The sequence below is a fragment of the Mytilus galloprovincialis genome, chromosome 9 (assembly GCF_965363235.1).
Source record: "Mytilus galloprovincialis chromosome 9, xbMytGall1.hap1.1, whole genome shotgun sequence".
Taxonomy (NCBI): domain Eukaryota; kingdom Metazoa; phylum Mollusca; class Bivalvia; order Mytilida; family Mytilidae; genus Mytilus; species Mytilus galloprovincialis.
Genome location: NC_134846.1, coordinates 64019516 through 64035397, shown reverse-complemented (window position 1 = coordinate 64035397; position 15882 = coordinate 64019516). Strand labels below are relative to the sequence as shown.

The following is a 15882-nucleotide window of genomic DNA, read 5'->3' as shown; positions in this document are numbered from 1 at the left end:
GTGATTGGTCGGATTATTGTTTCCGGATTTCTTTAACCAATCACAGAAAGTTTAACTTATTTGTTTAAAAAATGGCTGCGCCCATGAGAATTTATCATTCAGCTGTCAAAAGTTTCTTAAATGTATCAAATTCACATTGCACTTGTTCTGTGAGAAGATTCAACCCAAGAGGCATGTACATTTCAATGTCAAACAAACACTGACCATATGAAATCACAATCCAAATAACAAAATTAGCTACCCCCTTTTTAGAATATCACTTTTATCAGTGTTAAAATCTGATATTGTTAGTAATATACAATTCTAGTCAAATCGGCACCTGGTTAAATCGGCACCTAGTCAAATCGGCACTCAGTATAGTCAAATCGGCACCTAGTCAAATTGGCACCTGGTTAAATCGGCACTTTGTATAGTCAATTCGGCACCCATGTTAGATTTGTTTAATATACATATTTTAACAGTAATTTAAGCAAAAAAAGTAAAAATAAAGAAGGGGTTGTCCAGAAATATTCACTTAATTTTATTCACATTTTTGGGAGTTGATGATGGTTGACATGTATATATATTTTTCTCTTAACTAAACATGCTAAATGCGTATTTTAATTATATATACAATGATCAAGGATTTGTATAGTTCTCACTATACAAATCCTTGCAATGATATATAAGATACGGTACTGGATATTTTTTATGCACTTTTTAACAGTTGAACATTTTGCAGGATTGTTGCTGTTTAAACTCTCCTGAAAAAACCTTGAATTGCTAATTATTTTGCATGAAAGTTTGAATTATTGAAAGGGACTCATAGTTTTCCATTTTATTGCTTCTAATTGTCTCATTGTTAAACATTAGCTTGTGTAAGGGCTTCTTTGTTTCTTATGAAGTGGGTCTCATTGGGGGGGGGGTTCCGATCCCGGATCCCGCTTACTGTTTCATCAGATTCCCGTATCCCGCTTACTGTTTCGTCAGATTCCCGTATCCCGCTTACACTATGTACATATGAACGTAAGCAATTCTCATTTTTTTTTGTCATTTCCTGGGTCCTGCTAGACCTCATTTCCCGTTTTCACGACACGATAATTTGACTTTCACGTGTCACGCTTACAAAAAATCAACAATCCCACGTCAGGCTTAGACATATTTTTGGATGCTGATTTGACTATACTGAGTGCCGATTTGACCAGGTGCCGATTTAACCAGGTGCCGATTTGACTTTTTCTATGGGTGCCGATTTGACCAGGTGCCGATTTGACTCTGTTTTCTTTTTATGCATTATAATTACCTTTGTTTTTAGAGGCTTAGGGCATCAGTAGTTTGAATTATGTTACATTGAGAACATGTTTTTTTACATATGATTAGCATTCCAATGGGAACCAAATGAGCTCCTGAGCCTCCCCCTTGTTTCAAATCAATCTCTGGCCCATACCAAACCAGGTTGATATGGCCTATTTCTACAAATAAAATAGGGTTAACAAGCTTAAAGAAAAAATCCTTTGTAAATGTTTAATTGAAGGTCATCGGAAATTTTTAACATTTAATTTATTCATACATGTTATTAATACTAAGTTACTAAGAAAACATTTTAGGGCTCATGGCAGTCTTACTGTACCACTAGCCTGTCAATTGTGTGAGTTAAAATCTGGAATGTGGCAGGTGAACTCGACTCCAATCTAAATTAACTAGGATTTCTAATCCAAGGTCATGGTTTTTTCTCCAGGCACTCTGGCTACCTCTACCAATAAAGACTGACCCCCATGAAGTAAAACATTAGTGTTGAAAGTGTTGTTAAACACCAAACAATCAATGAATCCATTATAGACGACTTTGAGATGACAAAATGGATGAAGTCTAGGCAAAACCTGTATGCATCAGTAAATCATGAAAATTTGTATTGTTTAATTGAGCAGTAAACATGGTTATCATTCATAGTTTTTGTCAAGCCTGTGACTTTTGTCACATGGTTCAGTGGTCAAAGTTAAGTTTTTAAGTAATGTTTTTTTTCTTATACTATATGCAATAGCTATAGGTCAACTATATTTGGTGCATAGAAATATTTTATGTTGTATACATTGTGTATGTCAGTCTCAACTGGTTATATTTTACCTTGACCACGGTTCATAGCTAAGAGTTAAGTTTTGTGTTTTGGTCTGTTTTTTCTTAAACTATAAGCAATAGGTCAGATATATTTGTTGTATGGAAGAATTGTGAGCTGTACATGTCTGCCTGGCATGGTTCATCTGACCTTGACCTCATTTTCATGGTTTATTATATAAATAACACATAGCCATGATAGCTGAGAGGGTGATAGAGCAGATTGTTACCCCATGAAAACATTGTCAACCGTGGTGAAGCATGTGATAGAGTAAATTAACACCCTCGTATTAGCCAATCAAAATATGGCATTTTAACGTGAAGTACAAATGTATAATAATAGTCAATGTTTAGTTTACATGGTTAAGTCTGTTTCTTAGAAACTATAAGCGATAGGTCAAATGTAGGTCAACTATATTTAGTGTATTCAATGATTGTAGTAAAGCTTTATATTTAGGACTAGCAACATAGTATCAATGATTAGTAAAGAACTTTAAGAAGGCATTTCAGCACACTTGTTAATAAAGAGATGCAAGTAAAAAATGTAATGTTTGCATGAGAATAAGGTTTTTGAAAAATCCAATGAACCATAAATTGTTAAGATGACTATACTGTATACAGCGGGGTGAGCCATAGGATAGACTACATGTAGTAAGCTAAATGACATGGAATTGGCTGATTATCCTTGTTTTTATAATAATAGTATTTACAAAACAAACAAAAATCTTGATCAACAGGTGGTCAGGTCATGAATGTGACAGGAAAATTGTATTTTAAAATATATTTTCTTTTTTTTTTCTAATTTTTTTCCAAAATTTCAAAAGTAATAAAATATCATATTAAAAATAAAATATTTTGGATTGAGAAAAACATGTCCATTGATGGATGTTTCATTTGAAAGATTTGCCACAGTCTGTATTCATGGCACTAGAAAATTTACACTTCGTTAAAAACTTTAACATTCAACATCCACAAAAATGTGTATGTACGATAGATACAGTATGTGCAGCATTAACAACAGTTTTCTTTTTTTCTTTTTAGAGTTAAAGAAATTTTACAAGAATGCAACTATAACTCAGACAAATGGTATGAATAATAATTGAAAGTGGAAATAGTTTTGCGTTATTGTTCAAAAACAATTTGAATAAATAGATTTTTCCATTACAGTGCTTACCTAGTGTAAACTAAATATGTCTTGTATAAAGGGTAAAATTAAATTGTCAAAATCTTATACATAAATAAAAATAAGAAGATGTGGTATGATTATTAATCAGACACTTCTCCACAAGAGACCAAATTTAAATGACATAAAAGTTTACAACAATAGGTCACAGTATGGCATTCAGCAATGATCAAAACCTATATACATAGTCAGCAATAAATATATGTACAAAACAATGAATGAAAAACAAATATGATATACAGCATCAAAAGATAACCACTACATTACAAGTTCTTGACTTGGGACAGGGTGAATATGTAAGTATTTTTAAAATATATGAAGGCTTACATATCACAAGATCAGATGCATCAACACATTAAATGTTTATGATCTTTATGTATTACAGTGATAATTATTTGACAAATCTTGGTATATAATTTTTGAATTTCTACAGCAATTTAGAAATACTTAGCAGATATATGACTGTAGACAAATTGTTGTTGACTATTTACTGGATTTAAATGTTACTGCTCTACATCATTTTATATCAATCGAAGTCTGTTTATTTTGAACTTAACAGCTAAATGAGTTTGCCAAACCTAAATAAAACAACTTAGCAAATGGGAAATAATGATTTTGTGATTCTTTTGTAAAAACTATTACAATGTACTCCCTTTATGGTCATTTCACTGTACTAAATTTATTAAGTTTTGCCTTCATACTAATGATAACTTTTGGTTGCTTGTTTTCTAGGCTGGTTTGAAATAAATTTAGACAAGAAAAAATTGAAGACACCAAATGGAAAGGTTTTCAAAGTTCCAAATGAGGCACTGGCTTTAGCTGTAGCTACAGAATGGAATATGCAAGACAAAATAATCAAGAGACATTATATGCATTTAGTAAGACCACATAAATAAGTATTAATGCCATAGATCATTTTTTCACAATTAACATGTAAATACTGACTGTTGTTAAAGTTTGTTACATACAAAAATGTATCAATTTTGTTGTCAATCCTTTATAGAATTTTATTAAACTTTAGCAATTTTTTTTATGTTTAAGAGATAATGTCCAAAACAAAATTGTGATAATATATTTGTACAAATTTTTCAGTGTTGATCACTATTTTTTTATGGATGTGATATAAAAATAGTGGAGTAACTCCAGATTATCTGATTTTTTTTTCATTTTTAGATAAGGCTCACTTCAGATTGGGCAGTATATTTCAATACCAATCCACATTTGAAACTTTGTTCTGTTTATTTCAGACATCACTGTGCAATACAGCATTAGATAACCCTACATATAAATCAAGAGAAGATTTAGTACGGAGTGCATTACATTATGCAGAGACAGACACGCTGTGGTATGTTATATGTTTAATTATAAAGACCATTATGAAAATCTTAAGAATAAATCTCAATGTAATTCTCTAAATACATGTATATAAATAAAAAAAATGTTTGTCTTGGATATGTATGTGTACCTACTGTCTGTACTGAATGAGTTGTTGCATACTTTCGGGGTAATCTGTATGGATTTTTTAATTGATAGTTAATCCTGTATGATATGTTAAATTTTCGAAATCCAGTCATGTCTGATTCTTAAAGGCTCATGACTGAAATTATTTTTGGATTTAGGTTGAAAGAACTAGCATAATTAAAGGCCATCTGTAAGCAATTGCATTATTTTGTTACTGTTTACTAAGTCCGTATTGCAATTCTCTTCCTGTAAAAAAAACTGCCACTTGTCTTGGTATTGTATGATGATCCACAGGGCCCTACAAGTTTCTGTTACATACCCCTGAAATATCAGGTTAATGCACAGTTATTATATTACCTGTGTTGAAGACTGCTGAAAATATTGACCTTGTATCAGAGCTCCAGATAACAATTCACAAATTGGGGTTTTTACCCACCATTTTCTTATGTAATTGGGTGATTAAGTTTTTTATTGCATTATCAATTCAAATTTACCCCTTAAGTTAATATCAAATTGGGTTTTTCACCACCAAGCTCCTTAATGTATTGGGTTTTTACATCAACACAATATTGAATATTTAGGCAATATCAACCCCAGATGTTTTTTCCATCTTAAATATGTTTCTTTCTTTGTATACGTGCTAGCTATTTTATTTGGTTTATTCACTGAAGAGCAATTGTAGGTTTAATTTGTGTCCAGTTTCAAACCTTCTGCTAGTTTTGTATTTTCTCACAACTTTATATAAACTGTAAAAAATGGATATGTGTTTTCACAGGCACTCATCTCAGAATTTTTTATCACTCATTAACCATAAAATGAAAAAAAATAGTATATAAACTCTAACTATACTTGAATGTTTTTGTTTTATTCAATTAACATAAATCTGGGTTAAGTGATCCCTTATTAGAACTTTTGGTTTCCGATGCTTTCCAACTACATATCATGATTTGGCCTTTCACTTTTTCCAACTGAGTTTGTTTTTGACGAAACCCGGTGTTAATTAGCAATGTTCTCGTTAAGTTACGCAAACACGCCCGTGCGTTAGATGGACGCTTCCTAAAATCACTGGCTGAGTCTTGTTATCATCATAACTTTCCCTCAGCTATTCAAAAGAAGCTGAAAACATGCTTCTATTCAATATTTTTACTGGACATTCACTATCGTTTTAATTCAATGTATGTTATGATAAATCCCGAGCAATTCGAAAAAAATATGTCAAAATGACACACGCTAATTGGATAAACGCCGAGAAGATCGAAATGTTTTCAAAAACATGTGTACCTTTGGGCAAACGGAAAATTACAGCAGGGACCCATTTCAGCTACTTGATGCAGGGATCTATTTTTAGAACAAAAGGACATTTCCAATTATAAATATTAGACAAATAGATTTACGCGACGACTAAACAGATAAGGGTAAATTACGAAAATGGTAGCCAATAAAAGGGTTGAGCACTCATGGTTTTGGCATATAATTGGGTTTTCCTTTGAACTAATACGGTTCTTGAACCCTGCAATGGGCAATTGCATTGGGTTTTTTATCATTTGTATTGCGTGATCACGCAAATACGCAGCTTATCTGGAGCTCTGTTGTATAGATGATTTACTTTATTGAGGAATAACCTTTCAGCAAGGGCTATTCAATTTCATAATTCTATTTTATGGCATATTTATTTAAAGTGCACGTCTTTGTAAGAATCAGGCAATTTTGAAAAAAAACACATCAGCCTAACCATCTATTTTGAATTTACTCTCCTTCTCAGTTAGAAATGGTAGGTCTTTCTTCTCTGGGTGTCTGGTAATTCGAGAAATCTCTTGATAAATTTTAGTTAGAATGATAGCAAATAATGGAGTAAGCTCCCCTTAATAGTTAATTTCTAGTGTATTTTAACCAAATTATAACTTGAATTAAGGATGTACTTAGGTGAGGTTTTGGAATTTGTGTCAAATGTTCGGACTCCTTGGTGCTTTTCCATACAACACAAGGTAAAATATTTTGCCCCATAACACCCATTTATTTTTTCATATAAGACTAAGTAGTCATTTACCAAAGTTTTAGAAGATTCTTGATTTTCTTTCTTTTGTTTTGAGACCCAAATAATACCAATGCAAATATAAGGTATAAGTCCGAGTCAGCCTTTTCCCGCTATATTTTAAATCTCAAATATCTCGAAAAAGAGGTCCATGACCTATCAATATTTTTAGCTTATTTTTATCCTTAACGAATGCTTTACCAGCTTATACTATCAATCTTAAATTCTTGATTTTATAATTTTTACCTTACCTCACCGAAGTACATCCTTAACAGAACAGGAAAAGGGAAGGAATGTTATATTGCACCATTATACATTTTGAATATAAATTAATGTGAACTTGAGTGGGTTTTTGTTTGTCATATTTTCACCACTGCCTGTTTCCTATAGGGCAGAATGACACTTAATGTTTAAAACAGCTTTTAATGGAAACTTTTAGTTTCTGGGTAAAGAACAATACTGTGTCAACTGTCTCTTCCAATAGGTTTAATGTTCCTGTGTTGAGTTGAGTTTCATCTTGCTGTAGTTACACAGCCAATTTCATTTTTTTGTACAGGTTATCTCCCTTGAGTCTTGAGCCAATTATGAACTCAAGACTATAATTTGGGTACATTTCTACGATATCTAAACAAAATAAGATGACTTAAACAATTTCATATCCAATAAAATAGTTTATTCTAATGGATTTAAAAAAACAACTGACAATAAGCTAAAATTTTAAAACACAATATAATCTTAGTTAGGTAGTAATAATTGTGTAAGTATATGCTCCTAAATTTGCCAGCATTTATCTACTGAATGTTGATACATCAGATTATATATTGATATTTTCATTAATGTAATGTGAACACATATATTTTAGTTACAGATTGGAAGAACCAGAAGACCTTGCCAAACTTGAGAAAGTATGTTGGGATCCTATTCTTGAATGGGCAAGAAAAAGGTTAGCTGTTTTCTAGTAAAAGATGTTAAAATAATCTACAAGAATACTAACAAAATTCTCTGTTCTATGGTACTTCTTTTTTATGCCCCACCTACGATAGTAGAGGGGCATTATGTTTTCTGGTCTGTGCGTCCGTTCGTCCGTCTGTTCGTTCGTTCGTTCGTTCGTTCGTTCGTTCGTCCGTCTGTCCCGCTTCAGGTTAAAGTTTTTGGTCAAGGTAGTTTTTGATGAAGTTGAAGTCCAATCAACTTGAAACTTAGTACACATGTTCCTTATGATATGATCTTTCTAATTTAAATGCCAAATTAGAGTTTTGACCCCAATTTTACGGTTCACTGATAGAAAATGATAGTGCAAATTTCAGGTTAAAGTTTTTGGCTTCAGGTTAAAGTTTTTGGTCAAGGTAGTTTTTGATGAAGTTGAAGTCCAATCAACTTGAAACTTAGTATACATGTGCCCTATGATATGATCTTTCTAATTTAAATGCCAAATTAGAGTTTTGACCCCAATTTTACGGTTCACTGAACATAGAAAATGATAGTGCAAATTTCAGGTTAAAGTTTTTGGCTTCAGGTTAAAGTTTTTGGTCAAGGTAGTTTTTGATGAAGTTGAAGTCCAATCAACTTGAAACTTAGTATACATGTGCCCTATGATATGATCTTTCTAATTTAAATGCCAAATTAGAGTTTTGACCCCAATTTTACGGTTCACTGAACATAGAAAATGATAGTGCAAATTTCAGGTTAAAGTTTTTGGTCAAGGTAGTTTTTGATAAAGTAGAAGTCCAATCAACTTGAAACTTAGTATACATGTTCCCTTTGATAAGATCATTCTAATTTTAATGCCAAATTAGAGAATTTATTCCAATTTCACAGTCCTTTAAACATAGAAAATGATAGTGTGAGTGGGGCATCCGTGTACTGTGGACACATTCTTGTTTATACCTATATAAATCAAGATGTTCCTAATACATCCTCTAAAAAGTTGCCACAGATGATGTCCTAATGGTTTTTGTCATGTTCATCATCATTGTCCAATGTCATTTGGGTTCCTGGCAGTAACTTGAGTACAAGTGTATGGATCTCCATGACATCATACCACAAGGTTCTATATTCCAAATGGAAAGTTGTGGTGAATATCGAGAGTTATGGCCAAATCATTAAGGGATCAGGGGCCAAATCATTAAGGGATCAGGGCCAAAAAGCAAGAATTTTCTTTTTTCCAAACATTAACTTGAATACTGCAGATTCATTTATTTTCGTGGGTACCAATTTTTGTTGATTTTGGAATCCTTGCATTTTTGTGGATATACGATTTCCTGTTTTTTTAAAGCCTGGATACAACTTTATAGAAATTTGTATTTAGTTTAACATTGAAATTTGTGGTTCACCTGTATCCACGAAACCCATGAAAATTGGTATCCAACGAATAATAAGGAATCCACAGTTTTAGGTCTATCGATCTGTATGAAATTGTACCATAAAGTTTCCATACCAAGAAGGGAAAGTTGGGATTAATTTTGGGAAAACAAAACTTTTCTAATACTTTGTATAGATTGCTTATTTCTTGACCAATTTCAATGGGGTTTAATTAAAGTTTTAAATTCTTGGACTTCTTTAATATGTTGAATCTAACCTATGGATTCTGGGCTCTGTTTTTAAATTGGTTCAAATAAAAGTCCAAAGGGTCTAAAGTTAAACCAAGTTTAAAAAAAGGATGTAGTGTTTTAATGATAGATAGTAGGATGAGAAAATTATATGTTTTTGTTAATAATTTGTAGATATGATATTGAAATAGAATCTACAACAGGTCTGTTACCACCTGAAGTGCCATCCAGTACATACAACAAATTAAGGAGACATTTATTATCTTATGGTGACTGGGCATTGTTTGGTAAGTTATTTGTCTCAGTGGTCTGAAAACCATTGATTTGCATATATTGAAACTGAAAAAGTTATTAGTTATTATGAATATATGCTAATTTATTAATCTAGAGTTCCTTCACCTTTGGTTTTAAGGTCACCAATTAGATTTTTTTTTATCTTAAAATAGAAACCTAAAGGCTAAAATGATTATTTCCCAATCATGCTTATTATAATGTATATTCATATGAATAAAAAGTGATGTAGGTACAATGAGACATCAACCCAACAAAAGTTACAATACAAAACTTGTAGAGGTCAACATAGGGAATTGAACAAAAGACAACTGTCTATAAAATAATAAGTGAAATGGTCTATGTAAGTTGTAAATTTACTTTGTTTGTGTGTATGTTTTATACATCTCTGTAATGACCATTAATTTATTCGCTGGATGGCTAAAATTATTCTAACTTTAATCAGTGACATGAGAATGAACATCACCTTTTAACACATACCGGATTCAAACTCAAAACTTTTAAGCAGTGACAGGCTAGTGATACAGTAGTTCAACTACTAAAACCACTCATTCACTGAGGCCCCTGTTACTGAATTAAAGAATATGTATATAAACAGGGCAAAAGGACTAAAGATTTTCTTTCTTGTAGGTTTTTTATATGGTACAGAAAACTTAAAATCATTGATTTTAATGTTAGCTGTGGTAGATAAACACATAGATGTCAAAACAGCTGTAACTTTATCTAGGTTGGAACAAAATTATCAGGTTAGTATTACTTGATGGCAAAACACAGGGTTTTAATTCTGATCTTGTCTACTATATATTACATGCAACTTTTGTGTTTATTTATCTCCCAGTAGCATTTTCTGTCTTAACTTGAAAGAATGATATAAATCAGAGAAAACAATGAGAAAAGTAACTTTTGGTGTTGACCAGAATCACAATAGTTGGTAGTGGGTAGGAAATCCAGTAAACAAAATCAAGGAATTGATATTTGTCTCATTTCTTGTTTGTATTACTGCATAATCAACACCCCTGGATGATAAGTTCAATTTTGTTTAAGATTAAAAACTAGCATGGTTGTTCATGGCTTATTTTCTACCAGAGTACAGTAAACCAACAAAAAATAGAAAAATAATGCGAATATAAATCATCTTGAATATGTTAAACTTATATCAATACTTCAATGAAATTACGGTAGATAATTACGAAAATAAATCTGTGGGAATTTGAATAGAAAAGGCTTAATGTTTCCTTTTTATATTTTTTGTTATGCATCTGTACAATTTCAGTACGTTTGTGTTGATGAAAATGCTATAAACATCTACTCAAACTGTCATGTTACAAAAATCTATAAATCTGATTGCCTGAATAAAATTTTCTTCTATTTTCAGACAACAAAATGGGGTAATGTAGAGTGGTATCACGACCTTGACATTGAAGAGTTACACACCAGAGTAGCAGCAGCTGCATTGTTTATATATTGGTCTAGTGAATCATCATCAATTATAGAGAAAGCAGCTATAGAATTTTGAATCATTAAAATCAAAATCAAAATAATAAAACAATCTTGTTATTGCAAAAGTTGTCAAAAAACTGTTTCAATCAATAGTTCTTATAAAGTTCATTTAATTTTTTTAATTTTAAGGTTCTTCAAATTTAAACTAGCTGTTAGTAACTGTTGGTACTCTCAGAAATTTACTTAAGTGTCTTTTTTTGTGGGATGTATGGCTAAACTGCCACATTAGGTCTGTGTTTTTCGTTAGATGTTTTCTGCTTTGAATCAATCTGATGAGTTAAGCCCTTTTCAACAGATTCCAACTTAAGTCGCAGATAGCTCGACATATATAGGGATAGTGATTTGTCAGTGGCCTTTAGCTTACTCCTTAAAAGCTTTATATTTTATAATGTAGAAGGCCTGGATGCTTCATACTTAGTATATAGATGCCTTATGTTATGAAGATCCCATCTTTTGTCTGTCACATGGCCATTATCCTTGACCTCATTTTCATGATTCAGTGACTACTTGGAGAAAAAGTTTTTGTAAAATTAATTTCCCTCTTATTATGAGTAATAGAATAACTATATTTGGTATGTGCATACCTTGAAAGATCCTCATGCCCGTCAGACAGTTTTCACTTGACCTGGACCTCATTTCATTGATCAGTGAACAAGGTTAAGTTTTGGTTTTAAGTCCATATCTCAGATACTATAAGGAATAGGTCTCGTATATTTGGTGTAAGGAAGGATTGCCAGGTGTACATGTCCAACTGGCAGGTTTCATCTGACCTTGACCCCTTTTCATGGTTCTGTGGTTATAGAAAAGTTTTTTGTGTTTTGGTCTGTTTTTCTTATACTGTATGCAATAGGTCTACTATATTTGGTGTATGGAATGATTGTAAGGTGTACATGTCTAACTGGCAGTAGTCATCTGACTTTGATCTCATTTTCATGGTTCAGTGGTCAAAGTTAGGTTTTTGAGTTTTTGGTCTATGTTTTCTATTACTATATGCAATAGGTCTACTATATTTGGTGTATGGAAATATTTAATGATGTACATGTCAGTCTTACAGGTTTTATTTTACCTTGACCTCATTTTCATAGTTTCTTACTGTGTTAAATGTTTAGGTTTTGGTCTGCTTTTCCTAAACTATAAGCAATAGGTCAACTATATTTGCTGTATGGAAGGATTGTAAGGTGTGCATGTCTGCCTGGCATGGTTCAACTACCTGTGATCATATTTTCATGGTTCATTGGTCAATATTTTCTTGGTTAACTCTGTTTCTTAGGAACTGTAAGCAATAGGTCAGATATATTTAGTGTATTGCATGATTGTAGAAGAGAACATGTATTTTTCGTTTGGTTTATATGACCTTGATCTCATTTTCTTGGATCATGTTTTGTTTGTGATAGTTGTAGTAAAGCTTTATACTTAGGACTATCATCATAATATCAATGGTTAGTACAGAATGCGAGACATTTCAGCTTGTGCACTCTCGTTATTTGTTTTTATGTGTACTGTTAAACCAGTCCTAGGTTAGGGGACAGTTTGGTGTCAGCAATCTAGTTTCGCCCGGCCACATTTTTTATGTGACTGTCCTAAGTCAGACGCCTGTATTTAAGTAGTTGATTCATGTGTGTCATACTGAGGATTAATTTATATTTTTTATGGAGACCAAATTTTCATGGATTGAGGAAAAATTGTGTTTTGATGGATACTTGATTTTGTTCTAAGTCTGCTTTCAAGCCTATAAAGAACTTGTATTTATAAAAAGAGATGTGGTATAATTGCCAATGAGACAACTATCCACAAAAGACCAAAATGACACAGACATTTTAAAACAATTATAGGTCACCGTACGGCCTTCAACAACGAGCAAAGCCCATACCGCATAGTCAGCTATAATAGGCCCCGATAAGACAATGTAAAACAATTCAAACGAGAAAAATAACGCCTCATTTATGTAAAAAAAATGAACAAAAACAAATATGTAACACGTAAACAAATGACAACCACTGAATTACAGGCTACTGACTTGGAACAGGCACATACATATATAATGTGGCAGGGTTAAAATTTAGTTTAACATTTGAATTCATGGTTCACCATAACCAATGAAATCAATGAAAATTGGTATCCAACTAACAATAACAATTACACAATTTGCTTTGTTGTTTCCTCTATTGAATAAGCTGTTAAACCAAGCGAATAAAATATTTCACAAAGTAAATAGCATCATTCAAGTGCAACGAGCTATGTAAGGCAGACCTGTTTTGTATACTGATCTGGTTACTTCATAAATTACATACATGTGCATACAAAACAAAATTAGTTGTTCAATCATTTTATAATACTTTAAACAGAATTTAAGATAGCTATGGCTGTGGATGTCAACAAATGACACCTTTCCAAAATAAACATGGGTTTGCAGAGGCCATAGGTTTCTCTGTGCTTGAGGGTACGCTTTTAAATTATACCTTCAATGTAGGAGTAGGAATTATTTTGCATTCTTCCAACAAATATTTCAAAAGCTACTGAACAAAATCATTTCATATTTTGTCAATAGTGATTTGTAACATATAGATGCATTTTGTATCTCTCAGACTCCATCTTCTTTGCAGACACTGAGTTTTTCAATATAATGAATGAAAATCTATTTTGTTACAGTTTCCTCAATTACTGATGACCAAAATGACTTCATATTTTGTCAAGATATTGACATTGAAGAGTAATGTGTGAGTGTTTTTTTGCAATCTGTCCTGACTGGGGTATGCATAGCACGTCAAAGCATGCAAGATATAGTTTATACTATTCCTCTGGTATCTTTTGCCCCTCTTTTATAATTTGTTGACATTACATTTCTGCTTTTGCTCCATGTTAAAGTCTTCAATGTGTCTTTGGGATGAGAACCAGAAATAACAGCTGTTTTTTTGCTTTTGGTTTTGTGTAATGAATGTATGGATTTAATGTAATGAATTAATACATCTATCTTTTTTTCTATCCAAGATATTTCAAAAGCACTAGCTATATATATAGCACTGCCTCTAACATACAAATTAAGGAAAATTTTGACTTAAAGTGTTGTTTTGGGGTCCAAGAAACCTCTTTGGCTTGTTTTCATAAAATGTAATTGATTCATAAACAAAACATTTTCAACTTATCATGAAAAATGTCTGAGTTACATTCTTAAAGACAGATTGAACTGAGGTCAAGGGCATTTACATTTTGCAAATAACCCCACCACATTCTGTATGTGCCTGTCCCAAGCCTATAAAAAAGATGTGGTATAATTGCCAAGGAAACAACTAGAGACCAAATGATATAGAAGTTAACAACTGTAGGTCTCTGTACAACCTTCAACAATGAGCAAACCCTTACTTCATATTTGGCTATAAAAGGCTCTGAAATGACAGGAAATACAATTCAAACAAGAAAACTGCACACCTGAAAATGTTTTAAAAAAATGAGCAAAAAAAACAGATATGATACACATCAACAAAATACAACCAATTACAGGATCCTGACTAGGGACAGGCACAAGTGACACAGACAATTTTTTTCTGAAATATTAACAAGAGTGCACACGCTGAAATGTCTCGCCTTCTTTACTAATTATTGATATTATGTTGATAGTCCTAAGTATAAAGCTTTATTAAAAACTGTCACATAAACTTGGCATTAACCAAGATAACTAAACAAAGACCAATGAACCATGAAAATGAGGTCACGGTCAGATGAACCATGCCAGGCAGACATGTACAGCTAACAATGCTTCCATACAACAAATATAGTTGACCTATTACTTATAGTTTAAGAAAAATAGACCAAAACACAAAAACTTAACACTGAGCAATGAACCGTGAAAATGAGGTCGAGGTCAAATAAAACCTGCGGGACTGACATATAGATCATAAAACATTTCCATACACCAAATATAGTTGACCTATGGCATATAGTATTAGATAAAAAGACCAAAACTCAAAAACTTAACTTTGACCACTCAACCATGAAAATGAGGTCAAGGTCAGATGACATCTGCCCGCTAGACATGTACATCTTACAATCATTCCATACAACAAATATAGTAGATCTATTGCATAAAGTATGAGAAAAACAGACCAAAACACAAAAACTTAACTATAACCACTGAACCATGAAAATGAGGTCAAGGTCAGATGACACCTGCCAGTTGGACATGTACACCTTACAGTCCTTCCATACACCGAATATACTAGACCTATTGCTTATAGTATCTGAGATATGGACTTGACCACCAAAACTTAACCTTGTTCACTGATCCATGAAATGAGGTCGAGGTCAAGTGAAAACTGTCTGATGGGCATGAGGACCTTGCATGGTACGCACATACCAAAAATAATTATCCTATTACTTAAAATAAGAGAGATTTCAACATTACAAAAAATCTGAACTTTTTTTTCAAGTGGTCACTGAACCATGAAAATGAGGTCAAGGACATTTGACATGTGACTGACGGAAACTTCGTAACATGAGGCATCTATATACAAAGTATGAAGCATCCAGGTCTTCCACCCTCTAAAATATAAAGCTTTTAAAAAGTTAGCTAACGCCGCCGCCGACGCCAGACCACTATCCCTTTGTCGAGCTTTCTGCAACAAAAGTTGCAGGCTCGACAATAAAAATCAGCAAAAAGAATAGCCTTAAATAAATATTGTATTGTAATTTATTTACAGAAATTAAAAATATACAATTTACAAATAATTATTTTATCACAGTTAGCTCTTAATTTTGTTCTCTGTTTATATTCTGTGAAC

General features: G+C 32.4%; 1 protein-coding gene across 1 annotated transcript; it reads left to right on the top strand.

The window, feature by feature from the left end:
- The first annotated feature begins 27 nt into the window (after window positions 1-27).
- Window positions 28-11156, top strand: LOC143045605 (ATP synthase mitochondrial F1 complex assembly factor 2-like). Its single transcript, XM_076218216.1, has 8 exons — window positions 28-171; window positions 3133-3177; window positions 4007-4152; window positions 4522-4619; window positions 7630-7710; window positions 9491-9603; window positions 10238-10353; window positions 10983-11156. Exons 1-8 carry the CDS (start codon window positions 72-74, stop codon window positions 11121-11123), a joined length of 840 nt encoding a protein of 279 aa, XP_076074331.1. The 5' UTR covers window positions 28-71; the 3' UTR covers window positions 11124-11156.
- Window positions 11157-15882: the final 4726 nt, after the last annotated feature.